Source organism: Quercus lobata, chromosome 10 (assembly GCF_001633185.2).
Source record: "Quercus lobata isolate SW786 chromosome 10, ValleyOak3.0 Primary Assembly, whole genome shotgun sequence".
In the NCBI taxonomy this organism is placed as follows: domain Eukaryota; kingdom Viridiplantae; phylum Streptophyta; class Magnoliopsida; order Fagales; family Fagaceae; genus Quercus; species Quercus lobata.
The window spans coordinates 3041446-3057166 of record NC_044913.1 but is presented as its reverse complement, the minus strand read 5'-3'; the positions used below and the strand labels follow the sequence as shown (position 1 = coordinate 3057166).

Here is a 15721-nt window from a genome sequence, read left to right as displayed (position 1 = left end):
AAAAAAAAAGATTTTGGAATAATTGTGAAAATTAGTTATAAATTCATAGCTTAATCAAATGGAGATAATGTCATTTTAAGATACCAAAGCCAGTGTTAAAATTGACATCAAAAGAACACATAACATGCAAAATCCAAATGCAACATACCATAATTTTCTTTTTCTTTCTTTCTTTCAGATAAATAAGTTATTTCATTAGACCAAATAGTAAGATACAAGAAAAAGAAAAGATATCATTTTGTTAAAACATTTGCATGATTGCCTCAATGGAAGCAATGATGCTTATTCCATCAAACATCACACATAAGCTTCCTCCAAGGAAATCTAAAAAACAAAGTTCAGTACGCCAAGGTGGTTGGTCCACAACTGTCATGTACACAAGCCAAGATATCTTTGTACTCTCTATTAATAGTGAAGGAATCATATACCTTTCCATCTCTGCTCTTCTTGTACTCAAAGAGGAGAGAAGAGCGATTGAATGCTGTCAGTTTGACAAATCCAAAGTCATAGTCTCTGTATAAACTCCAATCAGGTATCCCTTTGAAGAATGATCCCAAGTGGTGCCCTGCCCCGCCAGCAACAACATGGATGGTTCCATTCATGGTACCCGAATAACGAGATTCTTCTGAATTAACACATGTGTTCTACACCACCAGCATTAATTAATAATACATGATTAGAGAAAATCGCATGCAACTGATCTTAAAGTTAATAGGTAATTCACTACGAGGAAATTGAAAAGAGAAAGATATTGTAATGTTAAGCTATAAAGAGTTGGATAATTAAGAGCTGCAATTGGGGATTTGCATTGTTTAATAGGTTATTCTTCTACATATAACTAATGAAAAATTTTGCATGACAATAAAAGCTTATATTAAGCAATGGGGTTGAGTTTCTGACTCACTATCTAAAAAGCTTTTTTTCAATCTTTTTAATGGTTCCAAAGTGTCCAAAAATTATCCAAAAACTCGACTACGTTTTTTAACTGGTTCCATTGCTTTGAGTACCAAAACTATATCAATACCCTCAAAAGATCTATTAATAGGTAATGATTAAGCACCTCCCGGAAGCATTTATTGCATGCATTGAGCAACACAAAATGCAACATTCAATGGTGGTGTGTGAGCAAGAGTTGCATAGATACTAACTTATTAAGAAATAAATTACTTTTACTAATGTATGCATGAGAATGAGCTACTCCATATATCTAGCTTTAACCATACCTGGTAAATGGGGCATGTCCTTTCATAGTTATGGACGTGGCCATAAAATGCAATATCCACCCTGTACTTCTGCCAAAGCTTCTGCAAATCATCCCTTCCCATGGGCTCATCAAACGAGCCTTCTTGGCCAAAGTAGTTGTTTGAGGAATAGCCAAGGGGACGATGAGCAGCAAAGATTAACCAAGGTTGTTTTCGTCTATCAACTGATGCAAGGCAGTGCTCAATGAACTTATACTGTTCTGTACCCTCTCTCCAGTCATGCTCACTATCAGCTATACAAAAGTGAAACATGCCATAATCCGTTGAATACCTGCATATTAATTGAAATTGTGGTCACAAAACCTAAGAAAGAAAAAGCATGCTCTACAACTTGGAGAAAATGGACCAAGAGTTCAACTCCGCTATTTTTAATTTAATCTTATGATGCACAAAATCGTCAATGAGTTGAATGTCTAAAGTACATAAAATTCCTTAGTTTTTGCACTTTTGAGTTATTGAAAATTTTTCTATCACTGATTTAACCTTCAGAGACTTTTTAGCCAGCACTTTACTGGTGCTTTCTGTAAGTTCTTCACCTCTTTTGTTCTTTAGGTGCCCTAATCGCCACGCATGTGAACATTCAACTCACTAACGTTTTTATGCATCATCAAAATCAAACAGAAAAGCACCTTCTAGGGTTTAGTTCTATAATTAATAATGGCAATATTCAATATAACAGGAGATTACAAATGTAAATGCAATAGTTGTACATGACTCATTTCTTTGCGTATCTCACCCTTGTGGACTTAAACAGTTAACACACACCCATGCAACACTTTCGATCAAAATCCGAATCTTGACAGTCTGGGATAATACAATCTCACTTGATATGATTCGTTAAAATTCGAGGAAGCGCTAGTAGCATATGGGCTATAGCATACATGACTAATCTCAATTAGGATTACTTATAATGGCTCATGTACCTTATATCAACTTATTAAATCACTCAATTTGAGACTCAGTACATGACCATGCAACACTGTCACAATCCAAATCCCATACAAATATAGAAGATATATACGAGTTACTACATGTGCACCACAAACTAACAAGGTCATTGACTAACCAAAGCGTAGCAAGTGCTTAAATGCCATGCGCTAGTTCTTGGGTGGAGTTATTGTTTTATGAACCATTAGTATGTAATATATCTTCTTTTATGTATATAACTAATACCAAAAAATGCTCTCCATGTAATCTACACAGGGCTGTTTATTCCAGTGTGAGTATGTTACCTGAATTGTTGAGGCTCATCCTACTAATGCAATGGATAAAACTACCAGAAAAAAATATAATATATATATGCCATTTATGTAAAACTAACACCAAAAAATGCTCTCCATGTAATCTATATATACACAAAGATGTTTATTCCAATGTGAGTATGTATGTTTCCTATATTGTTGAGGCTCATCCTACTAATGCAATGGATAAAACTACCAGAAGAATAAATATGCCATTTACCAGAACTTCGCTCTATTCTCTGCAGGAACGTAGTATAAGGTCTCAGCAATCACACCACATTCCCCACCTGAATCTGTACCTGCATAGAAGGAACCTGAATCCGGCCAATCTCGTTCATGATTACCACTGCAAAATGATCAACTAAAAAATTTATTGAAGACCATTTTCATTAAGTAATACCTAAAATCTAAATCTTAATATAGATGAAAACAAGGAATGATCAGTTACACAAACCTGGCAACCATATATGGAACAGCTGATGCAATGGGCTCCACCTGTGATGTGAATTGGTCCCAATCTGCAATGTATCCATCTGCATATGCTAGATCTCCTATGTGGAATACTATATCATAATTTGGCAAGTCCTTGATCAGTTGATCGGTAGTGTTAAGTGCACCCGGGTCTTTATTGCTGTATTCATTTGAACCATCGCGTTCACCCTAAAGGAAACAAGAAGAAATGTGAATCTTTTCCTCATCCGTCATTTACATGAAACTTAATTTAGCAAACAACATACAATCATGCACACAATTGTAGGGAAGGAATTGCATTTGAGCCTTAAACTTCTGGTAAGGATTCTTAAGCACTAGATTCAAGGGCAAAAAATGAATTGAGACATTTTATATATTTAAAAAAAAAATTAAAAAAAAATAATTTAAATATTGCTTAAACTCTATTCTCTTGTTTTAGATGTAAAATTATTAATTAACATGAACTACTTAGAATTTTTTTTTTTTTTTTTAGAAAGTCGTTAGAGACAAAAAATTTGACAAAACTTTTCACACCTATTAATGTAGCAGATTAATAGTGGTAAATAAAAAAATGATGTTAGTAATAGACCTAAATGAGAACTAGTAAAAATTTGTCAACTAAACTATTGCGAAAAATGTTGTGAAATTTTTTGTGTATTGCTCTCTTTTTTTAGAGTGCTATATTTACAACATTTCACAACAAATCGTAGGTGTTAAATTATTACTAGTTATAATTTGAACCCATCATTGAAATTACTTTTTAAACTACCAATAACAACTACTAACAACCTGCCACTTAAAATTTAATATGAAAGTATTTTGAAAAATTGTTGTGAACGTAGAATTTCTTTTTTGACAAAAAAATATTATTTTATTTATTAGCTAATATTTGAAATTAATTAATACTATTACAATGAAAGAAATAGCCATAATGGTTAAAATTAGGAGGCTTTTCTTTTACTTGAAACCTTAGGCGACTGCCTCCCTTGCTTATACGGTAGAGCCGACTATTACTAGACTAAATGCAAGTTGTGTACATATAAGAGCCTAGTAGCCTAGTAGACAAATAGCAAAACCATATACGAAGCACTTGGGGTCTAGGGGGAGAAAGGATTTAAATTGCAAGATTAGCATAGCCTATTGTAACTCTCTCAAAAAATTAAAAAAAAAAAAAAAATCAAATCAAATCAAATCCTATTTGTTATAAAAATGTTGTGAACGTAACACTTTTCATCATGAAAACAATTAGGTCTTCTTTGAAAATGATAAGTTTTAAAAATGTTGTGGACGTAACACTTCTCATCATAAAAATGTTAGGGCAAATGATGATATGGTTTTGCTATTTGTCTCTACTCTCAAGAGTTGAAGATATAGAAGGCAACAATAGAATATAGAGTATATGAAGGCATCAATGAAAATTTGAAGAAGTCAATAAACCGAAGATTGTTGCAGGCCTTAGGTGAAATACACATCAACATTAATTCATATCTCATCGCTTTGCATATATTTCATGGGAGAAGCATAGTCGTTAGTGGATGTCTTAATCTTTAAATTTCCTGCTGACATTGTACTAGTAGTTTGGTTAGATGCATTGGATTTTTTTAAAGGTGAATACTTCTTTCAATTCTTATTTTCTGTTGTTTATTGTTTTGAGTTTGTTTTACCTTTCCCAAGTCACCAAATATTATAACACGCTGTAATGAATCCTGTCCTGGATATGGGGATGATTTGAAAGAATAGGTTTTGCTCCAGATATACGAACCATTAGATAAGATATGACCCATCCTGTAGGAGTACCTGAAAACCATTATAACAACCTTTAGCAAATATCTTTAATACTTTCAAGAACAATTTTATGTCATGGAAATTAGTTTAAAAACATACACACTGTTTGGCCACAAATTTGTTAAGATACTTGTATGTGTGAAACCAGGATCATGCCAACCAACTGTGCGGGCAGGTGCACCTGCAAAAGTGCAAATCAATAAGGAAACTCATCATGAAACAACACTATATACCATTAATTAAACTGTTCTAGAAGGAATAATATAAAAAAATGTATAGGTCTTGAAAATTTGTGTTCAAACTTCAAAGTGATAAAAGTTCATGCTCGATCCATGTAACACACCTAGAAATAATAAGCAATACATTTGTAAAGAGGAAATAAGCAAATTAATGATCAAGACTTTCTAACCATATATGTAATTTTGAACTGACAGGATTTTCAAGTATTATTTATTAAAGGGTCCAGTTAAAGAATTACCTTAAGACATTTATTAACTTTTCTCTTTCTTAAAAGACTAGAGCTTTCTTAGAAGGAAAAAGGATTAGTCCCAAGATTTATTGTATCTCTGATTACTATAAGTAAATTGAGAAATACAATTGTTTGTAATATAGAACAAGGTTACTTTATATACTTCAGTGTGTGGAAGCACTCTTGGATATTAAGAACTCTAGGTGAATAATTTAAAAATAAATTGAAAGCGTAAAAATATAGCAGTAATATTAGTTAATGGTTGCAAATCTCAAATGCACTTGACGACTAATGGTTGCTTTCTGATAGTTTACTAATACAAAAGTATGTGAATAATCAGGGACTTCTTACATCACTAAAAGCTTTCTCTAAAACCAATAAATTAAATAGATCTAGTGTGATTAAATTGGAATTAATAGTAAAACTATATATGTGAAGTGGTGAAATCATGAGTAGATGAGATTATTTTATAACATACCACATAAGCTGTTCTGTTCAATTGTCAATGTTCCAGCTGGGGATCGCATGTGTGTTTCTCCTTTCGAAACCCACTCAACAAATGGAACAGCTTCATCTATGGAATAGCCACTCGTCCAGGTTACTGTCATCTGCATATATAACATCAAAAAATCATATATGTAATTTTAATTTATTTTTTATAGAAGATTCTAAAGAGAACTATCAATTAGTGTAAACTTACTTCATTCCATAACTTTCCATGAGCTAGACGTGGATATACAGGTGCTTTTGGATTGGCAAATGATATGAAATTTGAAACTGCGACCAGCTTAGGCTGCAAGATAGTCCACATGATAGTGTTATTAACATATCATCATTGAAGCATAAGAAAATATGTAGAAAGAGTAGTCCTTGACACACATTTGACAAACCGCCAGAAAATAATGCAAAGGAAAAGTCTGCCCGCTGATTGATCAACTCGAACTTCAAGGAATTTTTGCCTGTTTTGCTGTACTTTGAATTGGAGAAATTTGCGTACTTATACTAGAAGAAAGGCATTCATGTCACATAGGTTAGAGAAGCAAGAACCAAGATGTTTTTTAGAGTAACTTTTAACCTCAGTTTCAAAATTTACACCATACACACCTTTATTGGGCTTGTACATAAATATGGAGACTCAATTTCATCATTTTCTGGTGTACAAGTTGATGAGCTGCATTTTTAAAATAAATTCCATCAATTTCTGGACTAAAACAAGATGCATAATACTATTGTCCATGGAATTGTCCATGAACAAAGTCTCAGTTAATGAATGAAAAATTCAATCCCTGAAGAAGCGCAATTAATACAATAAGCTAGACAGTTTATAGTAACACAGATGTACTTGAATTTTGCAGGAGAAAAGACTGCAACCCAATCATCCTCGGAAGGGTCAGGGTTTACAAGATCTACCGTCACCCATGCTTTGTCCTCACCCTGTAATCATATATAAAAACATCGTTACAATCACAGAAGTTTTTTTTTTTTTTAAAATGAAATCAATCACAAAAAGGTTGAATGTATATAATATATGTGAGTTTCTGTGTAGATTTAATTACTATTGGTGTAGCCAATAAAATTATTTTTAAAAAATTGTAATTAATACAACATCACTTATATATGAACTCTTTATTACTGACATAATTTTATCACACCCCAAGCCATAACAACAATTAAAAATAAAAATGAAAAATGAAAAAAAGCGGTCAAGTTTTTGTCTCACTAGATTTAAAATTTTTATATTTTATTTGAGTTGTAAACTGATGGACCTCTATTGTTTTCTTTAAAAATGAAATTACTCGTTCATTTAAAAATGAAAAACAAAAAGGCTACCAGAACTATGTTCAACAAATAAACCACCCTAACATTAATGAAGTCAACCATCTTTTTACGAGAAAAATATACAAAATTCCTTAGTGGTGTCCTCTTAAAGTATGAAATTTGAAGTTATGACTTTTTGAGTGTAACACTTAACCTCTCATACGAAATTGTTTTATGAATAAAGTGACATCTAATTTCCTTAGAGCACTAGTATTGAGGGGTGTAAACACCCCTTAAGTTGCTATTTTCCAACCCAAGACATTAGGGCCCGTTTGGTATATGTGTTTAAAAACTGAAAATTGTTGTTTGAAAATATTTATGGAAATACGTGTAGGTGAAAAAATGCATTGAAATGCGTGAAATGTTGTTTAAAAACTGAAAATGGTTGTTTAAAAACACAAACCAAACACCCCCTCAAATGGAACTTCATTTGGGTTTGTAAACTTAAAAAAATTGGCAACCTTACTGTTCATAGGTTGTAAAGAAAAAAAAAATATTTTAATCTTATGGTTGTGTGTGAAGAGAAAAAGAGAATAGGAAAAAAGAGAGAGAAGAGTACTTTTATTATTTTATTAGGTAGTTTATATTATTTTGTTGGGTTGTATGTAAAAATAAAAACTAGAATGTTGGGTGAGTTGTGAAATGGGATAGTAAAATAGATAAAGTGATGTTTGATAATACAAAATAGATTTTTTTTTTTTTTTTTTTTCATCTTCAGATACTAGTGCTCTTAGAGGCTTTTAGTGTAACACTTAAGCCCCTTACGATTTTTAGTGTAACATAAAACCACCATGTGGTACCATTTTATATGAAAATAATATAAAATGCATCCCGCATGAATAACTCATTATTTGTTTTCACTAATATTGAACAGTTTACACATAAAACAACACAACAAAAGGTTTGGGTTAACCTCTCTAACGTTAAGTCATATAACTCAAAACTTCAAGGAATTCCATATTTTTCAAAAAAACCATAAGGGTTCTTTTTTGTGTGTGTATATATATATATATATATATATTTTCTGTTTATATTATGATGTAAAAATATGTACCACCAAATGTTAACAAAAATTCAATTAATCTTATTACACATGGTGGGTTCTAATTAATTTAACTGGTAAAATCTCTAATAGTTGAATAAGAGATCTGCGATTCAATCCCCGTCTACACCAAAAACCGATTAGTGTCTTGGTCTAATGATAAAGAGCTATCATCAAGAATAGACGCCATAGATTGAAACTCTAAAAAAAAAAATAAAAAAAATAAAAAAAATAAAAAAAATCTTATTACATATGGACCCACCTACATGGGGACAAAACTAGAATTGAATTTCAACTTTGGTTCCGGTCCAAATCATGGATTAAAAAAAAAAAAAAAAAAAGTAATTCAAGAATATAAAAAAAAAAAAAAAAGCTAGCTACGATTAAAAACTAAATCAACAACTGAAAAATAAAACTAGCATCCATTTAGTGTTTACAGAATCCCTTTCGATTGATTTTTCCTTAAAACACAGTACTCTCCTAAACTTTTGAGTGTAACATTTAACATTTTTTATATTATTGTTTTTTATGTGTAAATCAGTAATTGTGTAACACCTAATCTCACTTTTGGGAGGTTTTGTGTATATTACTTAACCCCTCATGAGTTTTGAACGTAACACAAAATTCCATGTTGTATTATTTGATATGGAAATAATATAACACGAGTAACTTATTGTTTGTTTTCAAAGATATTTAATAGTTTACACGTTAAAAAATACCATAAAGGAGTAAGTTTTATGCTCAAATTTAGGGGTTACATGTTTTACAGAAAACTACAAAGGGTATCAATCATTTCTTGATAATCTGATTGACACTCTGATTGACACTCTGTAGTTTTCTTGATAATCAGATTATCAAAGGGTGTCAATCATTTTATGGTATCAGAGAATAGTATCGTTCCAATTTTATCGGATGTCCCCGAAATTATGCTGGCAATTGGCAAATATTTGGACAGAAATGTACACAGAATAATCAATCACAAAAACTCAATCATCTCATTACAGATGGACCCACTACATAGAGACAGAACTAGAATTCAACTTTGGAGGGCCAGATCATGAATTAAAATTTTCTTGGAATTTAAGAATAAAAAATAAACTAAGATTAGAAACTAAATTAACAAGTGAAAAATAAAACCAGCATCTATTTAGTTTTCACAAAATTTAAATGAAAAAGATACAAAATGCTTGTTTCTCAATACATTTCAATCAATTATCTATCAAAAAGAAAATCAACATTTATTTAAATCTAAAAAATTATATATGATTGATTCTATACAAGTCCCAATAATTTCTCTTTCTATGTGCAAAGACAAAGAACCCTTTAGAAAATTATCTTCCGTTTTGAAAGACTATAGCATAAATATAACTATTCTATTTTAAATAAATAAAAATAAAAATAAAAAAAGAGGTAGAATTTTTATTTTTTAACTTCTTACTACCAGCTATTTGACACAAGTAATATATATATATATATATATATATATATATATTACTACCGGCTGTGTGTGTGTGTTCTTGAGACCTATTACCATCTCCATTAAATTTTTGAAGGAAAAAATAAATAAAATATGTTGATAAAAAAGATGAAGCACATATTATGCATATTCAAAAGTAAGAGACTACCTTAAAAAATATAGGTTTTTGTTAATGAATGCCTTAAGGGGCAATGGTTAAGATGCATTAAATATTTTAATCAATAATATTTTTTTATACATTTTAATAAAAAAATAAAATCAAACTATGCATATTTATTCAAAAAAGTACACATAACCACAATAAATTTGTACCTACAAGTCAATGAATTATTAACAAATGTTTTTTTTTTTAAATGTACAATATAACTCATAATTAAACATTTATTAATCTATAACTTATGTCTTTAGGTCTTTTTTTTTCCTAAAGGATACTGCATAAAACATTTAAAAAAATTTAAGTAAAACAAAATTTTAAAATATTCTATTATAAAAAAAAAAAAAAGTTTTTTTAACCTTTTTGGATCAATTGAATTCTTGGGAGTCAGTTGGGAGGTTTGGCATTTTCTCAGTCAAATTATATTATAAAAAATTCATTTTTTTCTTTTTAGGAGTGTGTTCCTTTTTGCTCTAACATCGTTGTTCTGTCTTTACACCAACACACACATGAAATAAATATTAAATACCATAAAAGAATGTGTACAAGTAACTCAAAATGGAAAAATATGAATGAGAATTGTCGCATTTTTTTTTTGGTATATGTATGCATCACTCTTCCACTTAAAAGAAGATAACTAGATTAGGATAAAACTTATATACTTCAGGAATATTGTTCCCTCCTCTTAGCTGAAGAATAGGCTTCATGGTGGGACTCACATATGTAGCCCACCCCTCATATAAAATAAAGGATCATTGCTTCTAAATTATCTAATCATTTTTCACTAGAGTAAGCACTGCATTACATACCTTGAAACCGAGAATGAGTGGGCTCACTTTAATGGATACCGAGTTACGGAGTGCAAGAGTGGTTTTATAAATGTTGATCTTTGATAGTGGATGCTTGTCTAATTCATCATGTCTACCATGACGGTGACTGTGAATCGAAGCCAAGCTCAAGCTTGCCAAGCAGCACCAAAAGAGCAAAAGCGTAAACAACTTCGAGCACAAGCAGTGAGAGCTTCTGTATTCCATGTTTGTTAGTATTTTTTTGCTTATCACCATTGTTGTATTGTTTTGTTGAGATATGAGAACTGAGAAGTATACAAAGGACTATAAATAGGGGGAAAAAAAGTACGTAAATTTAAAAAGAAGAGCCACTGTCGGTGCGTGACGATAATATCTTCTATTGCGGTCTACTTACATGATTAAAGATCAGTAAGTAGGACCGCAAAAAATTAAAGAAAAAGTAAAAGACAATTTGTTGGGCAAATTTTATAGCGAAGTCCCCTTTTCTATAATTAAAGAAAGGAAAGGAAATTTAGTGGGCACAGATTATGTTTCAACGTTAAACTAATATAAACTTCGTGAAGAACAAAAGGTTAAACTGTATATTAGTTATCAACCTTTGAATTTAGTTTTAAAATAATGCTCATACTTAAAAAAATATATTTTTCAACTTGAAAGGTCAGATCAGGTTAAAATATACCCAAACTCATAACAAAACAAACCCTAAAATAATCATGCACACCCCTAGTGTCTTTGCATCCATGCAAACGATATAAAATTATATAATAATAAAAAAAAAAACGCTAATCATTACTGTTAAGTTCTAAAAGTTTAGAACAAATGGCAAACCATGAACATAAATTTATCTAGATATAGATCTTAGAGTTTATAGGATTTATTAGACAATGCTCAAAATACTACAAGTCAGAATACAAGAAAAAGGAAACTACAGATTCAAAAATTCGAAATATGCCAAGTTCAACCGATTAAGAGAACATGTTCTACCGATCGAGATGCGTTTCTGCCAGTGGCGGCTCCATGATTTTTTTCTAGGGGGATCAGCAAGAATTAAGAAGATGAATCTTGAGTAAGAAATGGATTTTGCAATTTATGTGGTTTTCTTATTACAAATTTATCCATAGTGTTGAAAAGAGAATAAAAGATAAACTATAAGTTCATTTGATATATTTTTTTTTAATACAATAAACATATTAATTATTATTGTTAAGATTAAATTTTAGAAATTATCAATTGTTTCTAAATACAATAAACATATTAATCATTATTGTTATAAGTGAATTTTAATTATTATTGCTTAAAATGCTTTTATCTATTAGTTTATGTCTTTACTCATTACAATTATTTTATTTACCAATTCAACTCAACTTTGACAACTATTGGTCTTTATAATTATATTGAGAAAATTTTGTTGTTTTAATATTTGCATTTATCTTCACTCAATCATTCTCCTATCCCATGCCCTTGTCTATTTTCTATTTTTTATTTTTTAGAATCAGCCATGTCTAATTGTTTAATTGCTTTTTAGTGTGACATTTCCTGTTTAAAAAAGCTAAAATTTTGTCAAGAGTATCATATTTAAACTTATTTCAATTGAACATTAAAAAAAAATATATATATATATATATATATTGGGTCAAGGAGTTCAAAATTTTATTTTAAATTATCAAAATAAAATTGTTTAAAAACTATTATACATAATTTTTTTTCTTTTTTGGCCAGCTCAGGGGTTTCATTTGAACCCCCTAAGCTTTACTTACCGCCACCCCTGGTTTCTGCAGAATTTTAATTAAGCCTAATAGCCCATTGGCCCAATAAGTGATTAGGGTTTCAGATCTATTTCACATAGTATTTTAAAAAAACCCTAAGGCATGTTTTGTTAGGACTTTGGAGGTGCTCTTGTGACTTGTGAGATCTAAAAGGTAGTGTGCTTTCTCTTGTCAAAGTCACTATCAGAAATCATTCTCATACAATTAGAACCGGTAGATCTAAAGTTGCTGCTACAAGATTAACAACTGCTGATGATCTAAAACATTTGAGTGGGATTTGAAAGTCACAAACGAGGTGTTTGAGTTCAGCAAATCCAAGATAAGGGTCCATGGAGTCGGAATTACAAGTGGTCGTGTTAGTAAGTTCTACATAAAATAACTTTAGATTTAAGGTTTAAATCTATTGTAATCTGCTATTCTATCATAGTAGATTTGTTTACTTGGAGGATAGTTAGGTTAAATCCTCCACAGATTTTTACCTTGAAATGATTAGTTTCATTAGTTTTCTTGGGTCATCATATTACTGTTTTTTTTTTTTTAAACTTTTTTGCACTAAGTAATATGATTGTATATGTTTAACCTAGATTTAAATAATAAACCTAAGTATCAACTTGGTTAATTAATTAGGTTAAATAAATATGATTTGTAGGGGTATAAACATAAACAAACAATTATTGTACACAACTTATTATACACAACCTATAAAATCACGTGTTTGAAAAATATAATTTTACAATTTTAACTAAAATCATGTTTTAAAAAACACAATTTTAACTGTTTGTATCCCATAAGACCCAAACACTATGTATAACTATCACAGGCCCTTATAAACATTATTTAATAATTAAGTATTTCCTCTTTTCATGCTAATGATAAGCCTAACTCTTTTTTTGATAAATGAGAATATTCAAACCTCTTTGAGTACTTGACTATTCTTTCGAACGTATGCAGTCCTCCATCTCAAATGCACCAAGTTATAACAAAAAGGAAATCTATAAACATGACCCCAAGATGCTGATAAGAAATTTTGAATCTAAGATCTTATAGATTTCATAAACTATTATTTCTTGAAGCGAATAATTTGGATATATTCTTGACTCTTGAGGTATTATTTCTTGAAGCGAATAATTTGGTTATATTCTTGAGGAATCGTATCGGGTGAATCAATATGGCCTTTCAAGTTACAACAACAAAAAATATATTTAAAAAAAAAAAAATCAAATCATTTCTGAATTATTACTTAACGATCAGTGGACAAACTATCTTCCTTTGACTTGAGTCGGGCCCAAAAAATTAAGGTGTGCCTCACTATGATGGGCCCACCTCAAAGGCTCACAGACGTTTGGATACTTGGACCGCTTGGTCCAACTCCGTTTTCCTCATCACATACGGATAATTTTTATTCGGGGACCAGTGTTTCCTTTTCTCGTACCAAATAATAATAATAATAATAATTACTTAACTTTATAATATCACCCATTATATATGGAAAAAAAAAAAACGTTGGTTTCATAATTATAATACTGAATAATTTTCCTCACTCAAAGTAAGAGAGCTAATATCTCATGTGTCCATCCCATTATGATACTGAATAATTTTCCTCACTCAAAGTAAGAGAGTTAATGTGCCCGTTTGGATTCAGCGTTTTCCGCTGAATTTTGGGCTGCGTTTTCTGATTTTATTTTATTTTATTTTTCTCCCAGCCGCATTATTTGACCAAGTCAACTGTGAACAGTGTACTCGTGTACTATTTACGGACCCATAAATTCCACTTTTCAGTAACTTTTTCATTAAAAATAGGTCCCACGACACTATTCACACATATAAAAATTATTTTGCTACAGTGTTTTCAGTTTTAGTTTTCAGTTTCAGCAAAAATAAGCTCAATCCAAACGGACCCAATATCTCATAAGCACATCTTATTAAATGGGTCACTTACAAATTTTGTAGATCTCATAGAGCATTGGACCCACAATCTATGGAGTATTCTCAATTTCATATGATTCAATTATAATAAAGATATCAATTTTTTCTTAATAAGTAATATAAGATTCAAACTCTGTTTATACCAAAAATCAATTAGCATATTAGCATGACGATAAAAGAACTATAATTATAGAGTGGACCACCATAAATATGAATTTTATGGTTTTTAAAAAAAATCAAGCAAAGGTTATCCAGAAGGGGAGGAGGGGCCAACTCCATCTCTACTATCACATCAAAATCTGGATACCACATGTTCCACATTTGATATAGAATCCTTCGGACAACAATTTCAAAGGTCCACTTTCCATGAGAAAGAAATAGCCGGATATTATTATTCCTCACACCTAAATATATGGGAAAAGTGTTATTTTTTAAGACAAATATTATTAAAATTAGGGTAAAAGCTCTTCTATATATAGTTTCTGTAACTACGAAATAAATAATATCCTTTCAAAGATAAGAAAGGTAAAAGTTCAAAAATTAAAATGTGTCCTGTTTCAAAGTTCCCCATGCTATTTTCAATTTATTTTTTCATTAAAGTAATAATATATATTAACCCTATCATTTAAGAGATGTAACAAATTAAATTGTATAGTTTCAAAATTAATTAAATTAAATTTTGAAAAATAATTTATTAAACCTTAAGTACAATACCATTCCACACAAATATTTTGAGATTTAATTTCTTACTTTTTTAAATCTCACAAATTAATTTGCAATTTTTAAAAATTTCCAATATCTAATTTGTTACTTTTGAAACCATAGAGCTTAATTAGTTACACCTCTAAATTATAAGATTTCTAATGCCAATTTCTATAAATAAATATAAAAAAATTACAAACCGTTGAAATGGCATTATGTGATTAGTGTTTAAAAAATATATATCAATAGTGGGCCATTTGAAAGTGAAATATCAACAAATATGAAATAAACAGTCTTTTGTTTCTTTCGAGCACTATCAAATGAAGAAATCGTAATTTGGGTGGGAATCCATGAAAAACAAGCAAAGGGACAGAATTACTTCCACATGTTCATTTCCATTGTCAATGTCATCATCTCCTATGATGCGCATGTGAATATTTTGTAATAAAGCTATGATTTGAGTCTTGAGATTGCTACACCAAATCTTTTTTAATTCTACTATGAGCAATGTCTATCACATACTGTCGATTACACACAAAATTATTTCAAGTCACGATTTCAATTTAAAAAAACTATTGTGCACATTAGTCATTTCCATTCTACTACTGAGAAGAAAAAACCCAAGTCAGGATTTAATATAGATGAAATTGAGCCCATCGAAAACATCCAAAGCAGTCCAGACACCAAGCCTATGGGCTAAACCATTGGACTGTTTAGAAGTGTAGAAAACATCCCAAATGTTATTCCTCAAAATATAAATATTATAGAACTAATAATAATAACAGTAGAATGACTTCCT

The 15721-nt window shown here is 30.4% G+C and overlaps 1 protein-coding gene across 1 annotated transcript; it reads right to left on the bottom strand.

Annotated features, from left to right (window-relative positions):
* Positions 1-338: 338 nt before the first annotated feature.
* Positions 339-10753, bottom strand: LOC115963542 (probable inactive purple acid phosphatase 27). The gene is made up of 12 exons (XM_031082579.1): positions 10529-10753; positions 6571-6662; positions 6333-6399; positions 6108-6230; positions 5929-6021; positions 5707-5836; positions 4859-4940; positions 4639-4771; positions 2958-3163; positions 2724-2849; positions 1224-1533; positions 339-644 (listed from the first exon to the last, which is right to left on the bottom strand). The coding sequence occupies exons 1-12, from the start codon at positions 10751-10753 to the stop codon at positions 339-341; spliced, it is 1893 nt and encodes a 630-aa protein (XP_030938439.1).
* Positions 10754-15721: the final 4968 nt, after the last annotated feature.